The 12,124-nt window shown below is 35.6% G+C and overlaps 1 protein-coding gene across 13 annotated transcripts in view; it reads right to left on the reverse strand.

Moving 5' to 3' along the window:
• TMPRSS11A (transmembrane serine protease 11A) overlaps positions 1 to 12,124 on the reverse strand; it is a 59,133-nt gene that overhangs the window by 17,750 nt on the left and 29,259 nt on the right. For 12 of the 13 annotated variants that reach the window (XM_089906060.1, XM_089906059.1, XM_089906058.1 and 9 more), the window contains 2 exons: positions 10,869 to 10,987; positions 627 to 791 (listed from right to left, as the gene is read on the reverse strand). In XM_089906060.1, the coding sequence (XP_089762186.1) occupies positions 627 to 791; positions 10,869 to 10,987 (284 nt within the window). The remainder of the gene's footprint in view (positions 1 to 626; positions 792 to 10,868; positions 10,988 to 12,124) is intronic. The other variant, XM_089906065.1, reaches the window with a different exon arrangement.

Raw genomic sequence — 12,124 nt, forward strand, 5'->3', positions numbered from 1 at the left:
AATTATTTTGATTCTTATTTCATTTGAAGAGGAAACTGACACTCGGAGACATCGTGTGAATTTCCCTAGCATCATGTGGATTAGTAAACTGGGACTCAAATCTAGGTCTTCTGTCTCTAGGTCCATCTCTTATCAATTACACAACCTCCTTGTTAAATGTGATGTACATTTTACTTCAATTTCTTTCATAGAACATACAACAATAAGTTATAACATAAACAGTCGATTGACTTAAAGTATAAAACTTTTAAACATATATTTGGTAATATATTTTTAAACTTTAGATCAAAGACAGTATTTAGAAAATAGAGAAATTGCTTGTATCCAGAATATACACTTACTTGTACTTAAATAAGAGAAGTTTAAATGGGCTGAAGAAATGTGGGGTTTATATGTTAGAAATGAAATTATTTTGTAAGATATGTTTTTGCAAGACCACTAATTGTTTTAATCATTTCTCTTCCGACATACACAGCCAGTCCTATTACTCAGTATCTGGGGGAAATCCAAAAGAAAAGAAAAGACTAACCAAAACAAAGGGGAGAAAAATGACCAGTATTAAAAGGAAAAAAAAGTGTTTGGGTATCTAAAGAAGTTTGGTTTGTAATTATCCTCTGAAATTCTACCCGCAATAGATCCCTTGGCTGTTTGTGACTTGTTGGTGAAGGTACTGGATTAAGTTTTTGACTCTGGATGACATCATTCATCTGGCAAAATACCCGCTGAGAAGAATATCTAGCCCCAGCATCCATTCCATCTTTGAATAGTTCAGGTGTCTGGGAAGATAGGAGCTGAAAGAATAACATAAGAAGAATCTAGGTAGAAGTAACTTTGGTAATCACAGAAATACAGAAGTCTCTTCTCTATAATTCAAATTCCAGGACCGTGTCCCTATAAAGCCTCATTGGTTGGGTCTGGGGTGAAGCCCAGGATCTTTATGTTATCCTAAAAGATGCTGGGGCACAGAGACTAGCTAACAGGGTTCCTACACTAAAGGAATTTAAAACAGGGAAATCAGAGAAAACATGAACGTAAACTTTATTGCTGAATGGAGTTTATGTAAGAACTAGCTTTCTAGAGACCCCACCCAAAAATGTTTCCCTGGCAGATTAAGGCCTATTTCATCAGAAACATTCTGCCAGCACTTTGGCATTCTAATTCTAAATTCTCAGAAGTTTCAAAGGACACTTTTTTAAAGCTGTGTGCCAGCTTGTTCTAAGTTTATTATTTACATATCTTAATAGAGTTAGTGATTTATAAATCTATCTTGCTCCCATTTGGAGCCATTTGTAGAGTTTTGTAGTTGGAGTTAGTCCCTCATATTGAACAAAAGACCTTTTTTCAAGGTAGTACCTCTTTATATTTGATGATTTTGAAATGCTGGAAGTTGCACTAAGTTCTAAGAGGGCAACTGCAGGTTAGTTGGATGTTTAATGGAAGAGTTAGGGAGAGGCCTTCAATTCAAACAGACGGGCCCAGCAATTTAGCTCTCATTCCCAGACTACCTCTGTTCACACATGTAGCCCGCCTTTCAGTTTAGATGCTTCCCAGCTTGCTCCTCTCACAGCAGTCTTTGTACTCACATAGGGGTGTTTCAGAGCTGAGACCACTAACTTCAGAGAGATGTGCCACTGAAGACTGGCCAATGGAATATGAAGGCAGTTTCTACCAACATCTCACCAGATGAGTGCCTGATAACTAAAAGTTTAGAGCCAAAACATGCCAAGAAAAAAATTCAGATCCTGTTGCTTTCTCCTAGTTATAATAAGAGTGGCACACAAAGGATGGTATAAGAGATGCTTTTAAAAAACACACCTTTAACCTTAAATAAGGTTTAATTGAAGTTGCTTTACTCCAGGGCTGAACTCAAGGTAGAAATAGAGATTAGAGCACAATTGCATTTGAGTCTCTGGTCACAGAGTCATATGTTCAAGGGCCTCACCATCTGTCATTCATCCCCACACCCACAACCCCCATCAACACCACCATTACCTTTCATGCTTGGTAGTGCTGTTTTCAGGCATGTCCTGTTTCCCTCTGTACTTGCCCTTCTCAGGCTATTCCTTTGGTCTGTAGTCCCCTCTCTGATTCTGCTGCCTCTGCTTTTCTGAATCACAACTCTCCTTCACAGTCTATTTCAGATAAGACCTACTTTGGGTTTATTCCTTGAACCTCAGAGTAATCTTTCCTCTTCCTGTCCTAATTGTTCTTATTCCTCTTATATCTTCTACTCCTTAATATAGTTATTTATGAAAATATATTATCTCCTCTACTAAACTGCAAACCTTTTATGGATAGGGACAATCATTCTTCTTTTCATACTCTACAATATGTAAGAATTCAGCATGATTTTTTGAATGAATTAATAAAAGGAAGTGAAAATTTATCTATCAGAAAGCCTTGCATTTATCAGGAAGATTTTATTAGTGCTTTTAATGAGATTTACATCAGATTGAGATCAGTGCTCCTAGAGAAAAAAGAAAGCTGCACATGAAGTATTTGAGGGGAATTTTTTCTCCTTGTTGACATTTTCAGTAATTTGATTCCTATGGATTAAGAGCTCCTACCCATTGATATGTACAAGCAACATGTAATTGTTACCCCTCTCCAAAGGCAGCCTATATTCTTTGCCCTCTAAAAATAAAGACCATAATCTTGATCGTTCTTATTGCAATCCTTTAAAGTTGTTATTCTATCTATTTAAAATCCAGATTTTTGGCAAAACCCAAGATTTAAGAAGTCAGCTGTGAATCATTATCCTAAGCCTATGTAGAACATGGCCAACCTGAGCACTGATGGTGCTCACAGGATTTTGAGGCTTATTGGTCTTTTGATCTCTTTACCCCTCAAGGAACTAGAAAAAGAACAAACTAAGACCAAGGCTAGCAGAAGGAAAGAGATAACAAAGACAAGAAAAGAAATAAATGAAATAAAGATCAGAAAAACAATAGAAAAGATCTACAAAACTAAGAGCTGTGTTTTTGAAAAGATTAACAAAATTGACAAAACTTTAGTGAGACTATCTAAAAGAAAAAAGAGGACTCAAACAGAATCAGAAATGCAAGGGTAGACATTATAACACAAAAATACAAAGGATCATAAGAAACTACTATGAACAATTATAAACCAACAAATTGGATAATCTAGAAGAAATGGATAAATTCCTAGAAAAATACAACCTACCAAGACTGAAACATGAAGAAACAGAAAATCTGAGACCAATAATGAATAAGGAGATTAAATCAGTAATCAAAACCCTCCTCAAAAGGAAAAGCCCAGGACCAGATGGTTTCACTGGTGAATGTTACCAAACAGTTAAATAAGAATTAATGCCAGTCCTTCTCAAACTCTTCCAAAACAATCAAAGAAGAAGGAACACACCCAAACTTATTTTGTGAGGCCAGCATTACCTTTATACCAAAGCCAGATAAGGACACTACAAGAAAATAAAACTTCAGACCAATATTCCTGAAGCAAAAATTCTCAACAGTGTATTAGCAAACTAAATTCAACAGCACATTAAAAGGATCATATACCATGATCAAGTGAGATTTATCTCTGGGATGCAAGGATGGTTCAACATATGCAAATCAATAAATGTGACACAACACATCAATAGGATGAAAGCTAAAAATCATATGACCATCTCAATAGATGCAGAAAAAGCATTTGACAGAATACAAGGTTCTTTCATGATAAAAACACTCAACAAATCACGTGTAGAAGGAACATACCTCAGCATAATAAACTCCATATATGACAAATGCACAGCTTACACCAAAACTCAACAGTAAAAGATTGAAATCTTTCCCTCTAAGATCAGGAACAAGATAAGAAGGGTGCCCACTCTCACCACTCCTATTCACCATGTTACTGGGAGTTCTAGCTAGAGCAATCAGGCAAGAAAAAGAATAAAAGGCATTAAAATCAGACAGGAAGAAGTAAAATTGCCTTTATTTGCAGATGATATAATTTTATATATAGAAAATCTTAAATATGCCACCAAAACACTGTTAGAACTGACCAATGAATTCAGTAAAGTTGCATACATATCAAGAGAAATCAAACATATAGAATCAACATTCATAGTGTATAGAAATTAGTTGTGTTTCTATACAATAACAACAATATATCTGAAGAAGAAATAAAACAACGTGATTCATAATAGCATCAAAAACAATAAAATACTTTGGGATAAATTTAGCTAAGGAGGTGAAAGATCTTAACAATGAAACTTCAAGACTTTGGTGAAAGGAGCCCTCATGCACGGTTGGTGGGAATGTAAATTGGCATAGCCACTGTGGAGAAAGCATGGGGGGGTCCTCAAAAAACTAAAACTACCATCTGAGCCAGCAATCCCACTTCTGGGTATAGATCCAAAGGAAATTAAAACAGGATCTCAAGAGAGATATCTGCACTCTCATGTTCATCACAGTATTATCCACAATAGGCAAGATACGGAAACAACCTAAGTGTCTGTCAAAAAATAAATGGATAAAGAATATGTATATACATATATATACAGTTGACCCTTGAACAATGTCGTGGTTAGAGGTACTGCCCCCTGTGCTGTTGAAAATCCCCATATAGCATAACATCCCTCTTTATCCACAGTTCCCATATGGTTCTCTGTATTCATGGTTCTGCATCTGTGGATTCAACCAACCATGGGTCAAATCATATAATCCTACAGTATTTACTAATGAAAAAAATCTGCATATAAGTGGACCCTTGCAATTCAAGCCCATAGTGTTCAAAGGTCAGCTGTATATTCCTCAGCCAGGAGAAAGAATGAAATTCTGCCAACATGGATGGATTTTGAGGGCATTACACTAACTGAAGTAAGTCAGACAAAGATAAATACTTTATTCCAGTTTTATGTGGAATCTAAAAAGCAGAATTCATAGAAACAGATAGTAGAATGGTACTTACTAAGGCTAGGGCATGGGAAAAATGGAGAAATATTGATCAAAGAGTACAAACTTCTGGTTACAAATTAATAAGTTCTGGTATCCCATGTACATTGTAATGATCATACTTAATGACACTGTGTTATATACTTGAAAGTTGCTAAGACAGTAGATCTTGTGTTCTCACCACACAAAAAAAATGGTAATTATGTGACATGATGGAGGTGTTATAGTGATAATCATTTTGCAACATAAATGTATCATATCATCACATTTTACACCTTAAAATTACACAATGTTATATGTCAATTATATTTTAATAAAGCTGAAAAAATTGATACAAGGAAATAAAGAAACTAAGAATGAAGACATCTTTATATAATTAGTAATGTAATCCCAATGTGTTGGCTAAGTAAAAGTGGTCTGACAAAGCATATAAATTTATAATCTTTATGGATTTAAAAATTAAATGGGAGAAGAATTGATGTAGAACTGAACTTCCTATTATAGCTTAGTCCCTTCCTGACAAATAGAACAATTTAGTGGAGATGGCACCTGTTGGAGTTAACCTATATGGCTTCAAATCTCCCCTCCTTGATTTACCAACTGTGGACCTTATCTTCAGAGGCTTAGCTCTCTTATCTATCTATAAAGTGTGAATAACAATGCCTCCTTTGCAGTGTTATATTGAAGATTAGACATGAAATATACAACAGTTAGCTTTTTCTTTCAGTATTCAAATTTAACACATTGAAGGCAGAGGTTGTGATACACATTTTCCTCTTTTAGTCATACCTAATCTTCAGTTATGAAATGAATGTGAGTTTGAGCTCCCAAGTAAGAACTCAGTCACATTCTACACCCAATTTTTCTAACCTCTGAACACAAAGGTTTTTTTTTGTTTTTTTAAATAATTGCTGCTTACTTTCTTTTCTAAGCTTTCAAATAAGCTTTCAAATTCATTTCTTCTCTGAGCATAGGACCATAGGCCTACACCAGGCATTGGGCCTCTTACTTCTCTTACATTATGCAACTCCAAACTTTAGGTAGTCTAATACCTTTGCTAAGTTGTTTACCTTGACCCAGTTGCCTTTTCTCAAGAGAAGAGCTTCCTGCTTCAGAGAGCCAAGTCTCTCATTGGTGTCTTCAAGTTCCTTTAGAGAGTGTTCCTAAACTACATTATCTCCTTACATCACTTCTGTTTCCAAGTTCTTTGTCTCTACAACTCTAGACACATAGTCCAAAGGATAGTTTGAGGATCATTTCAGGCACTGTTTCTGGTGTTCCTGGGTACAAAGAAGATAAAATTTAGGACTTCTTTGGGCACAGGAGAAGTGAGTTTTTTTGGAGACAACACTAAGAAAATTCCTAACTGATGCCATTGTTAATTCAGATGGTGGTCACTGGCACATGCTAATACTATACAGTATTCAATGACCATTGAACCATGTTGGGGGTTGGGTCAGAAATCTGCATATAACTTCATAGTTGGCCCTCTGTATCCCTGGTTCTGCATCTGTAAATTCAACCAACCACCAATCATGTAGTACTGTAGCACATATTTATTTATTTATTTATAGCACGTATTTATTGAAAAGACTGCATGTAAGTGAACCTGCACAGTTCAAACCCATGTTGTTCAAGGGTCAACTGTAACTGAAAGAGAATAATGTACCAGGGATAATTACTTGATTTCTGGTGTTTTGTGGGATGGTAGATGGGAAGTAAAATCACACAGATGATTCTTATGGATGACGAAAATGTATTAAGAAAATGTAATCTAAAACCCTAACTGTATCATTTACTAGCTGAATGATCTTGGGTAAATTAACTTTTGTGTACCTTGATTTTTCAATTTGTAAAATTGTGATAATAATTATACTTACAAGTTTGTTTTTGAGGATTAACTAAAATAATACAGATACAGTGCTTAATGTGCTAAGCTAATTGAGTGCTTGGCATTCAGTATATGTTAGCTAGTGTTATTGCTATAGTGTTACAAGTTTTTAACTTTCACATTTGTAATGATCCTATACTTTAAAAATATTTCTGAAATATATTTCTTCAAATGAAGTGCTCGCTCAGTCAGTGATCCTACTCAAACTTATAATAATAATAAAAATGACCTACCTATTTAGGAATATCATGGTGTCTGGTTACTGGAGTATTCTCTGAAGAATGGTATGAAAGATGAGATATGTCTGTGGTGCTATCTCAAGGAACTTGAATGGGTTTTAGCAGTATCTGAGCATGAACTCATTTTATATTTGCATCTCCGTTTCCATTCAAATCAGTGAATCCCCAATTATGAGGAAGAACAGGACCTACAACCTGTATTTCTTGGCTGTCTAATTAGCACACACATAGGTCAGAGAGAAGAATCTGGTTTCACTCATTGGGATTTAGCAACAATAAAAAGGAGTGGCTCAGGATGAGGCATGAACACTTCCTGTAATTCTCCTGAAGGTAAATTGGTGGGGATTGGAGGGAAAGGGACATTGTCTCACTTAAACAGGGCTAAAATAATACACAGCCTTTCCTGACCACGTGAACCCTAGTTGATCTTCCTTTTCTTTGAAGTTCTTCTGCACTTATAGTCCTCAACATACAGTTTAGTCCTTAACCATATCATGTCATGCTGTTCAGTTTCATGTGTGTTACTATCATCTCTCCAAGGAGATGGGAAGCAGTTTGAAGAGATGAGGATCATCGTTTTTTTTCTGTAAGACTCAGGGTCTAAGAAGTGTCATAAGCTGAATAATCATACCATATGGTGAGACAGATTGTTTAGTTAGTTACATTGGGAAAACTGGATCACTACCTGGGTTCCTACTTAATATCACATTCAAAGGTGGACTTCAGATGCATTAAAAACCTTCTGTAGAAGGTAGAAGTTTAATAGTTTAATAGAAGAAAATACAGTAAAATAATTTTATAACTTAAAAGAGGAAATAACTTTTTAAAAAAATCTTTAAAAACACAACCATAAGGCTGAGAAAACTGATAAATATGATTACTTAAAAATTATGGATTTTTGTTTTATGAAGGGCAATATGGTCCAAATTAATAAAAGATGGAATGGATAAGTGCAATGTCTACTACCAACAAACTGTTCCTATCTAGAAATCATAAAAGTCAGAGCAGAAATAAATGAAATAGAGATGAAGAAAACAGAAAAGAGCAATGAAACTAAAAACTAGTTCTTTGAAAAGATAAACAAAATTGATAAACCTTCAGCTAGACTCATCAAGAAAAAGAGGGAGAGGGCTCAAATCAATAAAATTAGAACTGGAAAAGGAGAAAGTTATTATACAATGGACACCACAGGAATACAAAAGATCTTAAGAGACTACTACAAGCAACTATATACTGATAAAATAAACACCTAGAAGAAATGGACAAATTCTTAGAAAGGTACAACCTCCCAAGACTGAACCAGGAAGAAATAGAACATATGAACAGACCAATCACCAGTACTGAAATTGAAACTGATTAAAAAACTCCCAGCAAACAAAAGTCCAGGACTAGATGGCTTCACAGGCAAATTCTATCAAACATTTATAGAAGAGTTAACACCTATCCTTCTGAAACTCTTCCCAAAAAATTGCAGAGGAAGGAACACTCCTAAAGTCATTCTGTGAGGCCAGCATCACCCTGATACCAAAACCAGACAAAGATACCACAAAAAAAGAAAATTACAGGTCAATATCACTGATGAATATAGATGCAAAGATCCTCAACAAAATACTAGCAAACCGAATCCAACAATACATTGAAGGGGTCATACCCCAAGATCAAGTGGGATTTTTCCCAGGGATACAAGAATTTTTCAGTATCTGCAAATCAGTCAGTGTGATACACCACATTAACAAACTGAAGAATAAAAACCATATGATCATCTCAATAGATGCAGAAAAAGCTTTTGACAAAATCCAATGCTGATTTATGTTACAAGCCCTCCAGAAAGTGGGCATTGAGGGAACCTGCTTTAACATAATGAAGGCCATATATGAAGAGGTGCAGCCTTTGGGAGGTGACTAGGTCATGAATGGGATCAGTACTTTAGAAAAGAGACCCTAGAGAGCTCTTTAGCTCCCTGCTCTGCACCATGTAAGGATACACCAAGAAGTCTGAAGTCTGCAACAAGAAAGAGGGTTCTTGCCAGAACCTGACCATGTTAGTGTCATGGTTTCAGACTTCCAGCCTCCATTATTATGAGAAATAAATTTCTGTTGTTTATAAGCCACTCAAACTATGGTACATTTTTATAGCAGCCCAAACTAACTAAAACAAGGGATTTATAACACAAAGAATAAATTAAAACCATGTGCTCTGCACAAAACAAGAAAATGCATTTTTGCAAGAATGAATACTAATAAAAGAATACATATGAAATACAGTATGGTTGTCTGCAGGGGGAGGAGAATGAGAGTGTGGTATGAAAATAAAAGAGAAGAAATAAATAATGACAACTAGAGAAAGGCCTTGTAGGTCCTTATGATGATAATGTTTCATCACGTAACTCAGCCTTTGTACCTGAGGTTCTTTCACACCTAAAAACGTGTGCTTTAGTGAAGCTTCAAAGTTCACCTTCAAACACATACCTCTATAAGTGAATTTCTTTCACTTTTTTTAAAAAGACCTACTTCATTCCTGTCCATTTACTTCAGTAGAAACAATGTCTTAGCCTAAAACAATGCCAACAATATTGGCTGTAAAGCATAAAGAAAACAAATTTTAAACTTTCCTGTTAAATTATAAATATTTTTTCAACATTCAAAGAAATTGTATATTCTTTTAACTAAGATTAATTTATTAATTTTTAAATTAATAAATAATTTATTATTAATATTTTTACATTGAGGAGGTTATGTGGAGTCACTCAGGGTCAGAGGAATAAAAGAGGTACTAGGGTACGTATCCAAGTTTTTCCTGGCATTCCTCAAGAAATGATCACAAATGCTATTTTCTAAGGTGCTCTGAATATAAAAGAATGGAGGATATATATCAATCTATAAATGTAATTATTGATCTGGGGGGATGAGACTGCAAAATAAAAAAAATTGCATAATTTAATGAGAATTGAAAATATAGATTAAAAACTCCATTTGTGATGTGGCTGTGAATATGTAGCAACTGGGTATGCATGTGGACAAAGATCAAATAGTGGCATGAAAAAATGAAAATGGTTTGAGAAAGAAAGGAAATGTTTTGAGTAAAAAATGATTCTTTGACTAAAACAAACCAACACCTGACATTTCCACCCTTTTAAGATAATTTTATGCTCTGTGCTTCTTTGTCAAGGCAGTTAACTTGACCTTAGTTTTTGAGTGAGGGTTCACACACATCGTGAGCAGAGCTGTTATGCAACTGAGTTTACTTTTTAGGGGGGGTGGGGGTGGGGACAGTCTTGTATTTCAGTTTTAACAAAATCGTTAGCAGTTCATTTGAATATTGCACAATAGGTCTGGGTATTTTATCTTAATTAGTGTGTTTTTGAGATAAAATGAACATTTATAATCCTCTTTCCTTTTTTCATGTATTTAAAAAATATTTTAAGTCTTAAAATGTGGTCTAACAAAAAAAGCATGTAGTTTTACAAATAACCACTTCTGGTATGTTTAAGCTTTTCAGTTGGGTAGTATTGTGGTGGAATGGGGGAGCGAAGGGCTGGGATACCTTGGCTTCCGTTCTCTCACTTTTAAATGAGGTGGTTTAAAAAGTGGTTTATCAGAATCACCAATCTGCTAGAATGCAGATTCCCTTACTCCCCTCTCCCTACCCACCCACCCCATCAGACACTGATTCAGAAGATCTGGAGTGGGACCTGGGAATCTGCAAGATGATTCTGATGCAAATTGTCTGAAAATCATGTTTTAAGAAATAGTGGGGAAAATGATGCACAAAATCCCTTCCTCCTGCAATATTTTATGATAGAAACAATTTTATCTGACTTACCAAGTTTTCACTCATCTCCTGTAAGTCCTTAAGCTGGTATGGGCTGCTTTGTCCAGAATTACTTTTGACTCGTAGATCTGAAATTTTAAAGATGCCATGATAATACTCCATTTTCTGGCCTGTGATGAAAAGAAAAAGTAGGAAATTAAGTGGTTTGAGGGTAGATTTTGGGATCTAAGGCCCAACTATAATGGGGCTAATATGAAGTCTTGAATATATCTCTGAGACTTTAGTTTAATAATAAATATAATAAAAATAATGATTAATGTTATATGTTAATAGTAGCTGGTATTTATTCAGTGCCTACTATGTGCCAAGCTCTGTTCTGGGCACTTTATATGTATTAATTCATTTGACTCTCACTAAGCTCTCTAAGACTGGCATCACCTTCATTTTACAGATGAAGAAAGTGAGGCAGGAGGCATTAAGTAACTTGCTCTGTGCTATACAGCTAGTTAGTGGCCTCTCCAAGTTTAAACCCAGACAAGTGTGGCTCTAGAGCTGGAATATTTAATTACTGTATTGCTTCTTGCTGCGGTGAAATGTATACCACCTTGTACTCTACTGGAAGTAGAGGTAAATAAGTGTTCTTGTAAATTTTGGTTTTTAATGGAAGAGCCAGGCACACTAAGAAAGGTGTGAAAAGAAAGGCAGGGAAAAAACTGCCTGTGGGAGGTGAGAACAGTGTGTAAAAGGGATGAATCAATCAGATTTCTGCTTGTCTCTCAGGAAAGGTTATAAAAAACAGAGTAGTGGAGGAGTGTGGTAATCTTAGGAGTATGGCCCTGGTGGGGCAAGAAATCTACAAAGAGTTAAAGATAGAAAATGGAGCAACCACAGAAGCATATCTCTCCTTGGGAAGCTGTGGATCTAGGAAAGAAAGAGGACCTCAGGATGGTCTGTCTCCTAGGGACATCTCTGGACTCTGTAGTGCTTTTTTGGTCCCCCGATTACTAATCTATATAGTCCATTTGTAATTGAACCCCCTACTCATAGAAAAGGGGCTTCTATACATTAAATTAGCTGACCTGAGAATCTTTTGCCATTGGTGTAAACTACAGATGGGGTAGTTATATGGGCCCCAGAACTATGTTCTTAAGCCCTTTAAAGCTCCTAAAAGAATCTTGACTCCCCCATCAAGTCTGAGGAAAGAGACAACAGATAAGTCCATTCAAGTAAGTCCCCTGAACTAGTTGTCTTATCACATACATCTGTGTGAGATTGACATTGTGGACATTTGTCAAAAATGTAAATGG

This window comes from Delphinapterus leucas, unplaced genomic scaffold, assembly GCF_059928025.1.
Source record: "Delphinapterus leucas isolate spDelLeu-1000000601 "Yukka" unplaced genomic scaffold, BTC_Dleu_Yukka2 spDelLeu_asBTCV2_sq60, whole genome shotgun sequence".
Lineage (NCBI taxonomy): Eukaryota > Metazoa > Chordata > Mammalia > Artiodactyla > Monodontidae > Delphinapterus > Delphinapterus leucas.